This window comes from Danio rerio, chromosome 3, assembly GCF_052040795.2.
Source record: "Danio rerio strain M-AB ecotype USA chromosome 3, GRCz13ab, whole genome shotgun sequence".
In the NCBI taxonomy this organism is placed as follows: Eukaryota; Metazoa; Chordata; class Actinopteri; order Cypriniformes; family Danionidae; genus Danio; species Danio rerio.
The window spans coordinates 64,525,001-64,537,976 of NC_141023.1; the positions used below are offsets into that span (position 1 = coordinate 64,525,001).

Below are 12,976 nucleotides of genomic sequence, written 5' to 3' on the forward strand. Positions count from 1 at the left end.
AAATTTTCACCAGATTTTGATGACAGCCAAAACATCCATATATGCAAAGAAAACAAGACTAAGTTATCTGTAATCAAATGAAATGATGCTGGGGGAAAAAGTATTGAACCCATGAAGAAAGGGAGGTGTAGAAAGGCAGTGAAAGCCCAGGCAGCAGCTGAAATCTCTCAGTAGTTCTTCAGCAACCCTCTGCCCTTACTCAGTTTAAATGAATATCAGCTGCTTCGGTGCAACATCTACATTAGCAGAATGAAGATGAAACCAGGGTGGACATTTCAGCAAGAGAATGATCCAAAACACAGCCAAGGAAACTCTCAGGTGCTTTCAATGAAAGAAACTAAAGCTGCAGATTGGCCCAGCCCATCACCTGACCTGAATTCAATAGAACAGGGTTCTCAAACTTTTTTCATCAAGTACCACCTTAGAAAAAAATAGTCTCTCCAAGTACCACCAAAATGAGCAGCATTGACATACAGTAGCGTAGCAGGCCCAGTAAAGCAGCTACAACTCTGCACAGTTCAAAAACCTGGCAGATTACCTCAGAAATATAGCCTATATATAATATATGGCATATTATATACATCATTTTTTATAAATTTTGAATTATATGTAGCATATACATGACATATTTCATTCCTCCGTGTACCACTAGAAGGAAGCCCGCGTACCACTAGTGGTACACGTACCACAGTTTGAGAACCACTGCAATAGAGCATACAAAATTAAGATCGGATTTGATAGATGAGACCCACAGAACCATCAAGATTTTTACACTCTGTTGAAGTCTGTGAATTCATGTGACTTTAAACTCCATATGAGCGGCGCCTTTGAGCTGCCAGCCCCAAAAAAAAGCCTTTTATATAAAGTGTTAAATACGTTTCAGTAGTTCAGTACTTTCTCCTTCTGTCATTTCAGTTATTACACATAACATTTTTTTTAGTTTAGTTTTATTTTTATGTTTGTATTGTTTGGGTTTTTACTAAAATCTGGTTCAATTCAATGTCAATAGCTTCTTTAGAAGTAGTATTCCCTAGAAAAAGACATGATGTGTTCAATACTTATTTCGCCACTGTAAGTCTCGAGTCTTACAGCAGGTGAGGGAGGGTGTTTGTCTTCACGCAGAAAGCATGATTTCCCCTGCATTTAAGTCTTGATTTTGGGATGCATGGGAGACCCTGATTGAAGGGATCAGGTAGGCTCACACAATGTCAGTAGCTCACGGAGTTAAACAGAAAGATACATTTTAAGCTCAACTCTCAAACGAACAGTGTAAAGAAGTGTAATATCTCCTACTTTTGGCCATATGTCTTGGTTGTTTTTCATACGTTCTCCACTCTTATCACTAATAACTGATCTTGTACTGTAGCTGTTGGACATGTCTGGTGGATCTCGAGGGGTTAAACATGAGGCATCTGTGGAGACCTGGAATCAAAGCCTTGCTGAGGATGATTGAGGTTGTTGGAGCCAACTACCCAGAAACCCTCGGCCGCCTTCTCATACTAAGAGCGCCGAGAGTGTTTCCTGTGCTCTGGACTCTGGTAAACAAACACGCATACAAACTATTCACTAGGGGTGTTTATGCTCAATTTCGATTATCGAATCAAAAAATAGAATCGTCGATGCTGCCACGCCCCCATGTCACGTCAGCTTGGCTTGCCAAGCGGGAAAAAAACAGGCTTGTTGAAGTGCTTGTTAAACTGCAGATGCAGGAGACCTGTCGACAGAACTTAAACCCTCTCCTCTTTCAATGAAGTCGCCGGTGTGGAAGCATTTTGGATTTCCAGTGAGTTTTGTTGACAACGTTCGTGTTGTCGACAAAAATAGCTCTGCTATGTACGCATTACGTACGGTTCGTCCGATAGACAACACCGGCAAATCCGCTCACGAAAAGTTCACACTCAGGCCCTGTTTACACTGTCTGTGTTTTTAAATGGCATTTTAGAACGACAACGGTTTGACATCCACAGTGGCGTTTAGCATTTCTGAGCAGCCCTCCTTCCTCACTACCGCTGAAAATGCACATCACGTGACCACACAGACACAGACGCACACACAGCCATGCGCTCGAGACAGCAGGTCCAGGCAGTCAGAGGACTGCTTCAATCTTTCACTCACTTGTACTTAGTCATTTTAGCGAACACCTCAGATACTGTTGGCTGGTTCCTGTTGGTTGTGCGTCTTTTTTTACCGATGCCATTATAACGACACAGATCACTGCCTATTCACGAGTCCCGCAGAAAAAAGTGATTGACAGGTGGTAATTATGTGTGTATCTTGCCTTTATTCATTTACTGGATGATTTGTTTATGGGTAAAACAAAGACCATGCAGGTCAGGTAGTTTAAACGGTAGGCTACAAATAATTAATTGGTCATTAATTAATTAATTATTCATAATCGAAAATCGAATCGAATCGTGCCTTTAGAATCGAAAATGTAATCGAATCGAGGATTTGGAGGATCCTGACACCCTTACTATTCACATTGCACTTTTCACCCAGTTGACCTCCATTGACACCGGAAACACAAGCCCGCGCCACAATTTTCGCATACCGCTGCATTCAATAGTTCAAGCTTTGTAAACTCTGACCTAAAGTCACATGTGTGTGAAACCAATAGAAAATCAAAACATGACCTCTCTGTACAAAGATGGTGAACACTTTATAATAACATAATGAGGATGTACTAATAATTAAATGTTATTTTATTATCTTATGATTTGTTAAGGAGTGTACTTATCAAGAACGAGCCTAGCTAGCTACAATATGTCACGATTTAATGTTTGAATAATGACTACCTTATTCCACCCTCCCTGTTAAATTTGATCTAATCCGTGTACAGAAACGCACCCCCTCTCCTGCTTTCACTTCTCATACTGACGGAGGGAGCAATTCGTTTGTGAATGAATCTCCGTTATGAACGACTCGTTCACTAGCCGACCATAATACAGGTTTCTGGCAGCGCAGCATCTCGTTGTCATATTTCTTTTGCATTGTTTGCTGATTTTATTCAACAAAACTAGCATAAGCCAAGTTTTTAGGCTGCACTGAAACCGCATACTTCCATACTATATAGTACGCTAAAATCAGTATGCGCGCCGAGTAGTATGTCCGAATTCATAGAATTCGAAAATCAGTATGCGAGAAGTACCCAGATGACTTACTACTTCCGGCGAGATTCTAGAGTGCGCATCCTATGCATGCTGCGCTATCCCATGATGCCCCGCGAGCGAATTCATGAATGGGAGTAAAGCGACGCAGTTGACGCAGGCAGGTCACGTGACCATGACAAAATGGCAGATGTAGTACGTCCGAATTCCATTCATACTTTTCACGTTCATACTGTATAGAACTTACTTTTCTAACGGCTGAGTAGTACGTTTAAATTCAAATGCAGTACCTACTGAGTAGTAGGCGGTTTCGGACGCTGCCTTAGTGCGAGTTGGAGCTATGGTGAATGCAGTAAGTGACTGTATTATCATGAATAACGTTACCTATTTAGCACAAAAGTTCATAACATACAAAAACGTAAAAAACTTAATATTACCTATGAAATGTTCTGCCTTCGTGCTTTGTTTTCTTTGTTTGCTTGTTACTTCACCCGTAGACAGCGCTAAAGTCCTGCATCTTCACGCAGTAACACTGTCTTGACTAGTGCGGTTGAATGACACGTAACCTGGGAGCACTGTACCAATATGGCGGCGCTATTGACGCATGATTAGGGTCCCTATGCGATATCTAGGGTATATATCTACAGGGAAAGCCTAAGATAATAATATATTCAGTCTCCGTTTATTGGGTGCAAATGTCACGACTGACCCATCAGAATTAAATGTCATGTTAATGTGGACTCACTGGCCTGACCTTTGTTAATTACTGGGCAGCTGTAAATGTCATGTTTGCCATTGTGTGTGTGTGTGTGTGTCTGTGTTAGCAGTGCTAATGAAAAATCAGCTGCTGATCTGCGTTGCTCATTGTTCTGCTATCAGGTCAGTCCATTCATTGATGAAAACACACGGAAGAAGTTCCTCATCTATGCCGGGAACGACTACCAGGGGCCTGGAGGTCTGGTGGACTACATAAACAAAGACTGCATACCTGACTTCTTGGGAGGAGACTCTATGGTGAGTTCTAGAATATGCTGCTGGTCTCGTGAGCTGGTTACAAACCTGATGTGCTGTTGAGGTGTTGTGGAAGATTAAGAGTGTTGAGTCTTGACCAAGATTGTCAAAAAATAGTAAAATAAAATAAAGGATGGATAAAAAAATAATCAAATTGCTGTTTTAGTCAATGTATTTGTGTGCAGAGTGTGGCTGCGTGCTCAAAGGCTCATCATTTTTTTTTTTAAAACAATGGAAGGAGCACGTGCCCGCACTCTGTACGGGAATACAGTTTGTTTAGCAGAGATGCCAACTGAGGGGAAACGGGGGAAGTTGAACTTCACACAACACAATGTTGTGGTTTTCAGCGAGTGCTAATAACATTACATTTGTGCTCTGTGCAGTGAAAGTTTACCTTTCTTCTGCCTCTGTTTTAAAAAGACATTTGTGGTTTATTATTTAGAATTTTTACATTTCAACAAATTCTTAACATCTTAATATCTTATTGTCATCTGTTTTGTGTCCTAATGTGAATATAATAGAAGTACACCTTTTCTGCTTTTTCCTTATTTTTTTATTATTATATTAGTTTTTATTTTGTACATGTTATTTTTTATAATTTAGTACATTTATTATTATTTCTTGCTTCATTATTATTATATTTATTAGATTACATTTTACATATATTACTATTTCTAAGTAACTTACATTTTTTTACATGCATAATTATAGATTTTTTTTAATTTTGCATTGTTTTTACATGTATTATTATTTTATAAAAAATTTTACAGGTATTATTTTATTAATATGTATTAATATTTTTTATTATGTTTTTACACATTTATATTTTTATTATGGTTTTATTTTTACAATTATAATTTTTTTATTGAATTTTTTTATTAATATTAGTTTAATAAAATTGTTTTAGTTATTTTTACAAGTATTATTTTATAATCTTTTAAAATATATTTTTATTTATATTTTAAAACTTTTATGTGTATTTTTTATTTTACATGCATTATTATTATTATTATTATTACTATTCTTCTTCTTATTATTATTATTCTTATTATTATTATATTAGAAATGTTTTTATTATTTTTATTAATATTAAATAAATGTAAGTTATTAATTATTTTTTACTTATTTCTTATTTTTTAAAATTTATTTATTTATTTATTTGTTTATTTATTTGTGTGTTATGTTCTTATATGCATTATTATTTTTTATCTGTTTTTAATATTTTGTATTTGTTTTATTTTGTATTTGTTTATTATTTTGTTATTTTCTGGTACGTCCCAGCTGTACATTATAGCTGTACGGTATTTATTCGGACATAAATACAACAGTGTTTTATCACACTAACCCATATGTCTGTTTATTTTTGTTGAATGAATTCAGTGTGATATTCCTGAGGGTGGCCTGGTCCCTAAATCTCTGTACCGTACAGCTGAGGAGCTGGAAAACGAGGAGGTTAAACTGTGGAATGAAACCATCTACAAGAGCGCCAGTGTGTTAAAGGGGGCTCCACACGAGGTACTCAAATGTCAAGAATGTACCAGACACACACTGTACTCCGTTTACTTTAGATGTTAAACTTCAGATGTGTATATGTTGATCATTGGTGCCATCTGGTGGTTATGATATGGCAGTGTAGAGCTCAAACGCTGTTGGCACAAGTTCTGAAAATGTGTTCAATTGTGCAGTTTAATAGTGCATTATGATTGTGTTAGAAAAGTGAATATCATTTTAATTGGCTTTCTTTAATTTTATGGGTGTGAATTGGAAAATTTATTTGTAGGTTGTACCCCTATTTTATTTTATTGTTAAATTAATGTTTTATTGAATTGTTTAATTTAATTTAATATTTCTTTGTTTTATCATATTTTGTTTTATTTTAATATTTCATTGTTTTGTTTAATTTTTATTTGTACTTTGTTTTTATTTTAATATTGTTTTTTACTTTTCTTTATCATTGTATTTTGTTTTATTTTGACATTTAATAGTTTTGTTTTGTTTTATTTTATTGCTTTGCTTTCATTTATTTAACCTTTATTTCGAAATGATATTTTATTTTGTTGTTTTGTTTTATTCTATTGTTTTATATATTTTAGTTTTATTTTATTTTAATCGTTCATTGTTTTTTGCATTTATTTTTTTATTTTATAATTTTGTCTTATTTTTCTTTTGTTTTCCTTTTTTATAATTCGATTGTTTTATTGTAAAACATTCAATTATTGTTTATTGTATTTGGTTTTATGTTAATATTTATTTGTTTCATTTTATTGCTTTTCTGTTTTATTTCAAATAGTTTAATTTTATTTTGTTTAATTTATTTTAATAGTTTATTGTTATTGTGTTTAGTTTCATTTCATTATTTCATTGTTTTATTGTTTTGCTTTATTTAAATTTTTTTATTTAATTTTATCATTACATTGTCTTGTTTAATTTTATTATTTAGTTTAATGTTAATAGTTCTTTGTTTTTATAGTATTTTGCTTTATTTTATTATTTCATTGCTATATTTTGTTTTATTGTTTTGCAATGTATTATTTTATTTTTGTTTTATTTATAAAATATGAGTTTTTATTATTTTTTAATTGTTATTTTAGTTCTATTTTTATGTTTAATAGTTTTGTTTCATTTTATTAATTTGCTTTTTATTTATCTCTTATTTCGAAATGTTATTATTTTTGTTTAGTTTTTATTTTAATAGTGCAATGTTTTTTTGTATTTAGTTTTTTAATATTTCATTGTATAGCTTTTTTATAGTTTTATTTTTTATATTTTGTTTTTACGCATATTTAAAAAAAGTCATTGTTTTACTGTACTTTGTTTTTTTCATTACTTTATTTTATTGGTTTGCTTTTTTTGTTTTATTTTAATATGTATGTGTTTTATTTTATTTCTACATTTTATCTTATTGTATTTTGTTTTATTTTATTTCATTGTTTGTTTAGTTTAATTCTATTTTATTCATCCTCTTTAGTTTCATATAGTAGTCTTATTTTATGGTGAACAAAACTGTGGCTGTTTTGTCCAGATTGGGATGTGTTGTGGACTATTAACCAAAGAAAAATCCCTCTGTTGATGTTTTCAGGTGCTCATAGAGATTACAGACGTGTCGTCCGTCATCACGTGGGACTTTGATGTGTGTAAAGGCGACATGATCTTCAATATCTACCACTCCAGAAGAGCTCCTCAGCCCGTTAAAAAAGAGGGACTGAGCGCACACAACCTGGCCTGTCCTGCCGGAAACAACGTCCAGTTCATTGACCGATCCTGGATGCTCGGCCAGGACTACAGTATGGTGGAGACAGCCCTCACCTGCAGAGAGGGAGAGAGCGTACAGGTCAGACCCTAAGAATAAAACTACATTATATTAAAGTTAAACCTGCTTTAAACAATGTTTTTTTCATGATCTTCTAAAAAGGTCTTTGTCTGGATTATTCCTCTAACTGTGTCCTGTTCTCAACGTTTTCTCTTCAGGGCTCTCATGTGACGCGCTGGCCTGGTTTTTACATCCTGCAGTGGCGTCTGTACAGCACTCCGTCCTGCTCGTCCTCCAGTCGGCCGCGTGTAGATGATGTGCTGGCGTCTCTGCAGGTCTCCTCACACCGGTGCAAAGTCATGTACTTCACTGAGGTGCTGCAGTCCGCTGACTTCAGGTCTGTGCCTTTACACATTCACAGCTAAAGCCCTGAGCACAAGTCAGAATTATTAGCCCTCCTGAATTATTTGCCCCCCTTTTTATATTTTTCCCTCCAATTTCTGTGTAATGGAGAGATTTTTTTAAACACATTTATAAACATAATAGTTTTAGTAACTTATTTCTATGAACTGATTTCTTTTATCTTTGCCTTGATGACAGTAAATAATGTTTGACTAGATATTATGGATAGTTATGGTGTCAGGATACTGGTATTTAGCTTAAAGTGACATTCAAAGGCTTAACTAGGTTAATTTAGACAATTCTGAATATTGACGTCTCTCAAAATACATTAATACATTTTCATGAAAATGTAATCTATTAAATATAATCTTCAGATCGTCTTTGTGGACTTTTTTTGAGTTATTGTCACAGTAAGCAATTTTGTCGTGTTTAGACGTCCGTTAGACGTTCGTGTTTAGGCGTCCGTTAGACGTTCGTGTTTAGGCGACCGTTAGACGTCTGTGTTTAGACGTCTGTGTTTAGGTGTCCGTTAGACGTCCGTGTTTAAACGTTCATGATTAGAAGTCCGCGTTTAGGTGTCCGTTAGATGTCCGTTATTTGTGTTTAGGCGTCCATTAGACGTCCGTGTTTAGACATCTGTTAGACGTCCGTGTTTAGGCGTTCGTTAGACGTCAGTGTTTAGACGTCTGGGTTTAGACGTCCATGTTTAAACGTCCGTGTTTAGACATCCGTTAGACATCTGTGTTTAGGTGTCTGTGTATAGACGTCAGTGTTTAGACTACCGTTAGACGTCCATCTTTAGATGTCCGTGTTTAGACGTTCATGTTTAGACATCCGTTAGATGTCCGTTGTCTATGTTTAGGCAACCGTTAGACGTCCCTGTTTAGGCGTTCGTTAGACGTCTGTGTTTAGATGTCCATGTTTAAACGTCCGTGTTTAGACATCTGTTAGACGTCATTGTTTAGGTGTCTGTGTTTAGACATCAGTGTTTAGGCTACCGTTAGACGTCCGTGTTTAGACGTCCATCTTTAGGCATCCATTAGACGTCTATGTTTAGGCGTCTGTTAGAAGTCCATGTTTAGGCGTCCGTTAAACGTCCGTGTTTAGCCGTCCATTAGATGTCTGTGTTTAGCCGTCCATTAGACATCCGTTTTTAGCCATCCATTAGACGTCCGTGTTTAGCCGTCCATTAGACGTCCGTGTTTAGCCGTCCATTAGACGTCCATGTTTAGCCGTCCATTAGACATCTGTGTCCGTTAAACGTCCGTGTTTAGCCGTCCATTAGACGTCTGTGTTTAGCCGTCCATTAGACGTCCGTGTTTAGCCGTCCATTAGACGTCCGTGTTTAGCCGTCCATTAGACGTCCGTGTTTAGCCGTCCATTAGACGTCTGTGTCCGTTAAACATCCGTGTTTAGCCGTCCATTAGACGTCCGTGTTTAGCCGTCCATTAGACGTCCGTGTTTAGCCGTCCATTAGACGTCTGTGTCCTTTAAACGTCCGTGTTTAGCCGTCCATTAGACGTCCGTGTTTAGCCGTCCATTAGACGTCCGTGTTTAGCCGTCCATTAGACGTCCGTGTTTAGCCGTCCATTAGACGTCTGTGTCCTTTAAACGTCCGTGTTTAGCCGTCCATTAGACGTCCGTGTTTAGCCGTCCATTAGACGTCCGTGTTTAGCCGTCCATTAGACGTCTGTGTCCGTTAAACGTCCGTGTTTAGCCGTCCATTAGACGTCTGTGTTTAGCCGTCCATTAGACGTCCATGTTTAGCCGTCCATTAGACGTCCGTGTTTAGCCGTCCATTAGACGTCCGTGTTTAGCCGTCCATTAGCCGTCCGTGTTTAGCCGTCCATTAGACGTCCGTGTTTAGCTGTCCATTAGACGTCCGTATTTAGCCATCCATTAGACGTCCGTATTTAGCCATCCATTAGACGTCTGTGTTTAGGCGTCCGTGTTTAGACGTCCGTTAGAAGTCCATGTTTAGGCGTCTGTTAGACGTCCGTGTTTAGCCGTCTATTAGATGTCCGTGTTTACCGTCCATTAGACGTCCGTGCTTACCGTCCATTAGACGTCCGTGTTTAGCCGTCCATTAGACGTCCGTGTTTAGGCGTCCGTGTTTCGCCGTCTATTAGACATCAGTGTTTAGGCGTCTATTAGACATCAGTGTTTAGGCATCTATTAGACATCAGTGTTTAGGCGTCTATTAGACATCAGTGTTTAGGCATCTATTAGACATCAGTGTCTAGGCATCTATTAGACATTTATAGTCCTCCATTAGATATTTGAGTTCAGACATCTATTACAAATCCATGTTTATACATTTATTAGACACATCCATCATGTTAAGTTGTGTTTTAAAGACAATTTTTTTTACGTGATTTAATTATTTATTTTTTGTAGTGCCTGTGTGTCTCTCTTCACCAAGATTTATTAAACTAGTTTGGCTTAAACTAATAAACATCATTATGTCAATTGTAATGCTTACCTAAAACTGCATATAATCTAAATATAAAAGTTGCTCTGTTGGCTTTTGTTTAAAGTGTGTGTGTTTGTGTGTGTTTCAGGGGCTCGATGAGCAGTCTGGAGTCGAGTCACAGTGGTTTCTCTCTGCTCAGTGCCTCCACCACCTCCTCCAATCACTCACACACAGCTTCCACCATCTCCAGATAGTCGCGCACTTTAACACCAGAACTAGAGTGAACTAACACCTGACTGATGCCTTTATCAGTTTATATCAGCAGAAACTGCACACTTACTGTATATTAGACGCACATTTTCTCTACTTTGTTACAAATAAATTTGTAAATGTTGTTACCTTTGTTGACTAATTGAGTGTTTTTTATGTTGTGTGTAAAGCTACTCAACCACTTTTAAAATGAACATTTCGAGATCAAGTTTTACAGTCTAATATTTTGTTAAACAGCCTTTAGTTTTCAGTATTTTGATTGAACAAATGGTATAGTTTGATAAACTTTATGCAGCATCGCATAATTTATTTCCGTCATTAAGTGTTCCTTACGTGTTAAAATCTTATATTAATACTAGCATGAGCTCTGATACCTGAACCTCTGTAAAGTCTCCTTCAGATTGAGTTTGTAGATTTGTGTCAAACGCCTTGTTTGATTTTGGCATAAAGTACAATGACCAAATAAAGAACAAAATATTATAATTACAATATAATTTATTGTTATATTGTAAATTATAAATTATAAATACGACAAATTAAAATAAATATGCACAACAGTTATTATGAAACAAGGTCTATATGCCAAATGTTCCTTCAAATCAACTGAAATCGAGAAACGATAATCTCTTATTTATTTATTTAAACAGACCTGATCTTGTGTTCTTCCCTGTTGGCTTTTTGAACTCCCAATACATTTTATTCATTATAAACAACAAAAGTGTTTAATGTATAAAGGAAAATGTAACTCCTAATGTAATGTTTAATGGATAATGCTGTAACAAAATAGCGGTATATTACACGCCGCTAAACTGTAAAACAAAAAGGTTGACTCAATTTAACCCTCGTGTCATGTTCACATCTATCCCCTTATTACATTAGTGTTCACAGGTAAAATTGAGCGCTCTATTGTAACTGCTCTTATATTAGCACAAAAAAAAATTATCACCAAATTTTTATTCAAGATTCTTGAGCTGTGAACTAGAGATCTGCGTGGGGCTAAATTTTGAAAAACGCTCCTGCCAGGTTTTAGCCCGAACCTGACCACTCCAGGGGTCCGTTCTTCGTGATCTAAGATTATTTGGCAGATCCTGGATCTTTTAATCTTGATAACTGATCTCTCGCGAGTTCGCGAATCAGATTAGAATGTTTGGATGAACTGATCTGAGATCGCTGCATGTGTTGTGAAGAACAGATCTATCGATCCTCGAAATCATGATCAGCAATGCAACGATTGGCTGACGGCACAGCAGCGTAATGACATCATCTGATTAATATTCAATTATCCATGCGAGCAAAATTACATCAAATTAGCAGTAAACGGCTTGTTAAATATGACACGCAATAACCTTCCACATTTGTTGTGAGCTGCAGGCTTTACACTTTCATGTGTCGAGAGTATTCATCATGTATTTCAATGCAAATCAATGTATTTAGTTCTACATTTAGAAAAGATTTTCTTTATTATAGAAGGCGTTTTTTAATCGGTGTAAAGAATAACTGGTTGTTTACAAAAGCATTTTCATATTGGTAAAGGCGTCTGCAACTTTTGTGAAGCATTAAATCACTGACATATTAACTATCAAAACATGTTTATGACTGCATAAATGTATTATTGCTATAAAAAAGTCTTTTTATATATTGTGCATTTCTATTATACACAATTTGTACTATAGCGATCTAAAAAGTTCATATCAATACGTTTTCTCTTTGCACCACCAGGTGGCAGTCTTTGTACTTTCATTTCGAGGGTGCAGATTGCATACGTTTTATTAATATGTATAACTTAATTTATTTTATTAATGACTATAACTTTATATATATAGTTAAAAAAAATATGTACCATTTTCCCAAGTGTATATAACTACTACTGTAAGAAAATATCAGAATTCAGAACATACTTTCTCTATTATCTTTGCTTGAACTGAACCGATCTAATAATGTTTAAATAAATTAAACCTTATTATATGAATTTGAGCTAGCAGAACTGTTGTTATGACAACAACTCTCGGATCAGCTTTGAAGAACAAACACGATCCTGGATCGTGTCAAATCGTCAATATCCAAATCCAGCTAACTGAGTAATCCACGTACGAAGAACGGACCCCAGATTATATTCAGCATTTGTTGTTGCTGCCCGCCACGCCCATTCCCACTAACAGACGGTGGGGAGAACAAAACCAAAACCACCCAGCTATAGTCCAGACAGCCTATAATACAAACACACACACACAAGCACCAAGCAAGTGACACACACACAGCACAAAGCTCTCTCTCATCCAAAGTATGTGTAATTGCATTGTATGTGAGTATATATATAAATACACATATAAATGTACATATATACACACACACACACACATTTTATCAGTTATAAACACATAGCAATGTTTTTCACGTGTTGGTGTGATACTTTGTAGTGTACAATTTAACATAATTTCCATTAGTAAATCCAAATGAGAGCGTGAAACCTGGCGTATACAAAAGTTTTTGTGTGTACGTAGCATTAATACATGAGGCCCCAGA

At 36.0% G+C, this 12,976-nt stretch overlaps 1 protein-coding gene across 2 annotated transcripts in view; it reads left to right on the top strand.

The window, feature by feature from the left end:
- The window catches only part of sec14l1 (SEC14-like lipid binding 1), a 47,246-nt gene extending 36,665 nt beyond the window's left edge, over nucleotides 1-10,581 (top strand). For both annotated transcript variants that reach the window (XM_087242371.1, NM_201098.3), the window contains exons 11-16: nucleotides 1,367-1,538; nucleotides 3,987-4,121; nucleotides 5,499-5,633; nucleotides 7,198-7,449; nucleotides 7,587-7,765; nucleotides 10,332-10,581. In XM_087242371.1, the coding sequence (XP_087098497.1) occupies nucleotides 1,367-1,538; nucleotides 3,987-4,121; nucleotides 5,499-5,633; nucleotides 7,198-7,449; nucleotides 7,587-7,765; nucleotides 10,332-10,437 (979 nt within the window). In that variant the 3' untranslated portion in view covers nucleotides 10,438-10,581. The remainder of the gene's footprint in view (nucleotides 1-1,366; nucleotides 1,539-3,986; nucleotides 4,122-5,498; nucleotides 5,634-7,197; nucleotides 7,450-7,586; nucleotides 7,766-10,331) is intronic.
- Nucleotides 10,582-12,976: the final 2,395 nt, after the last annotated feature.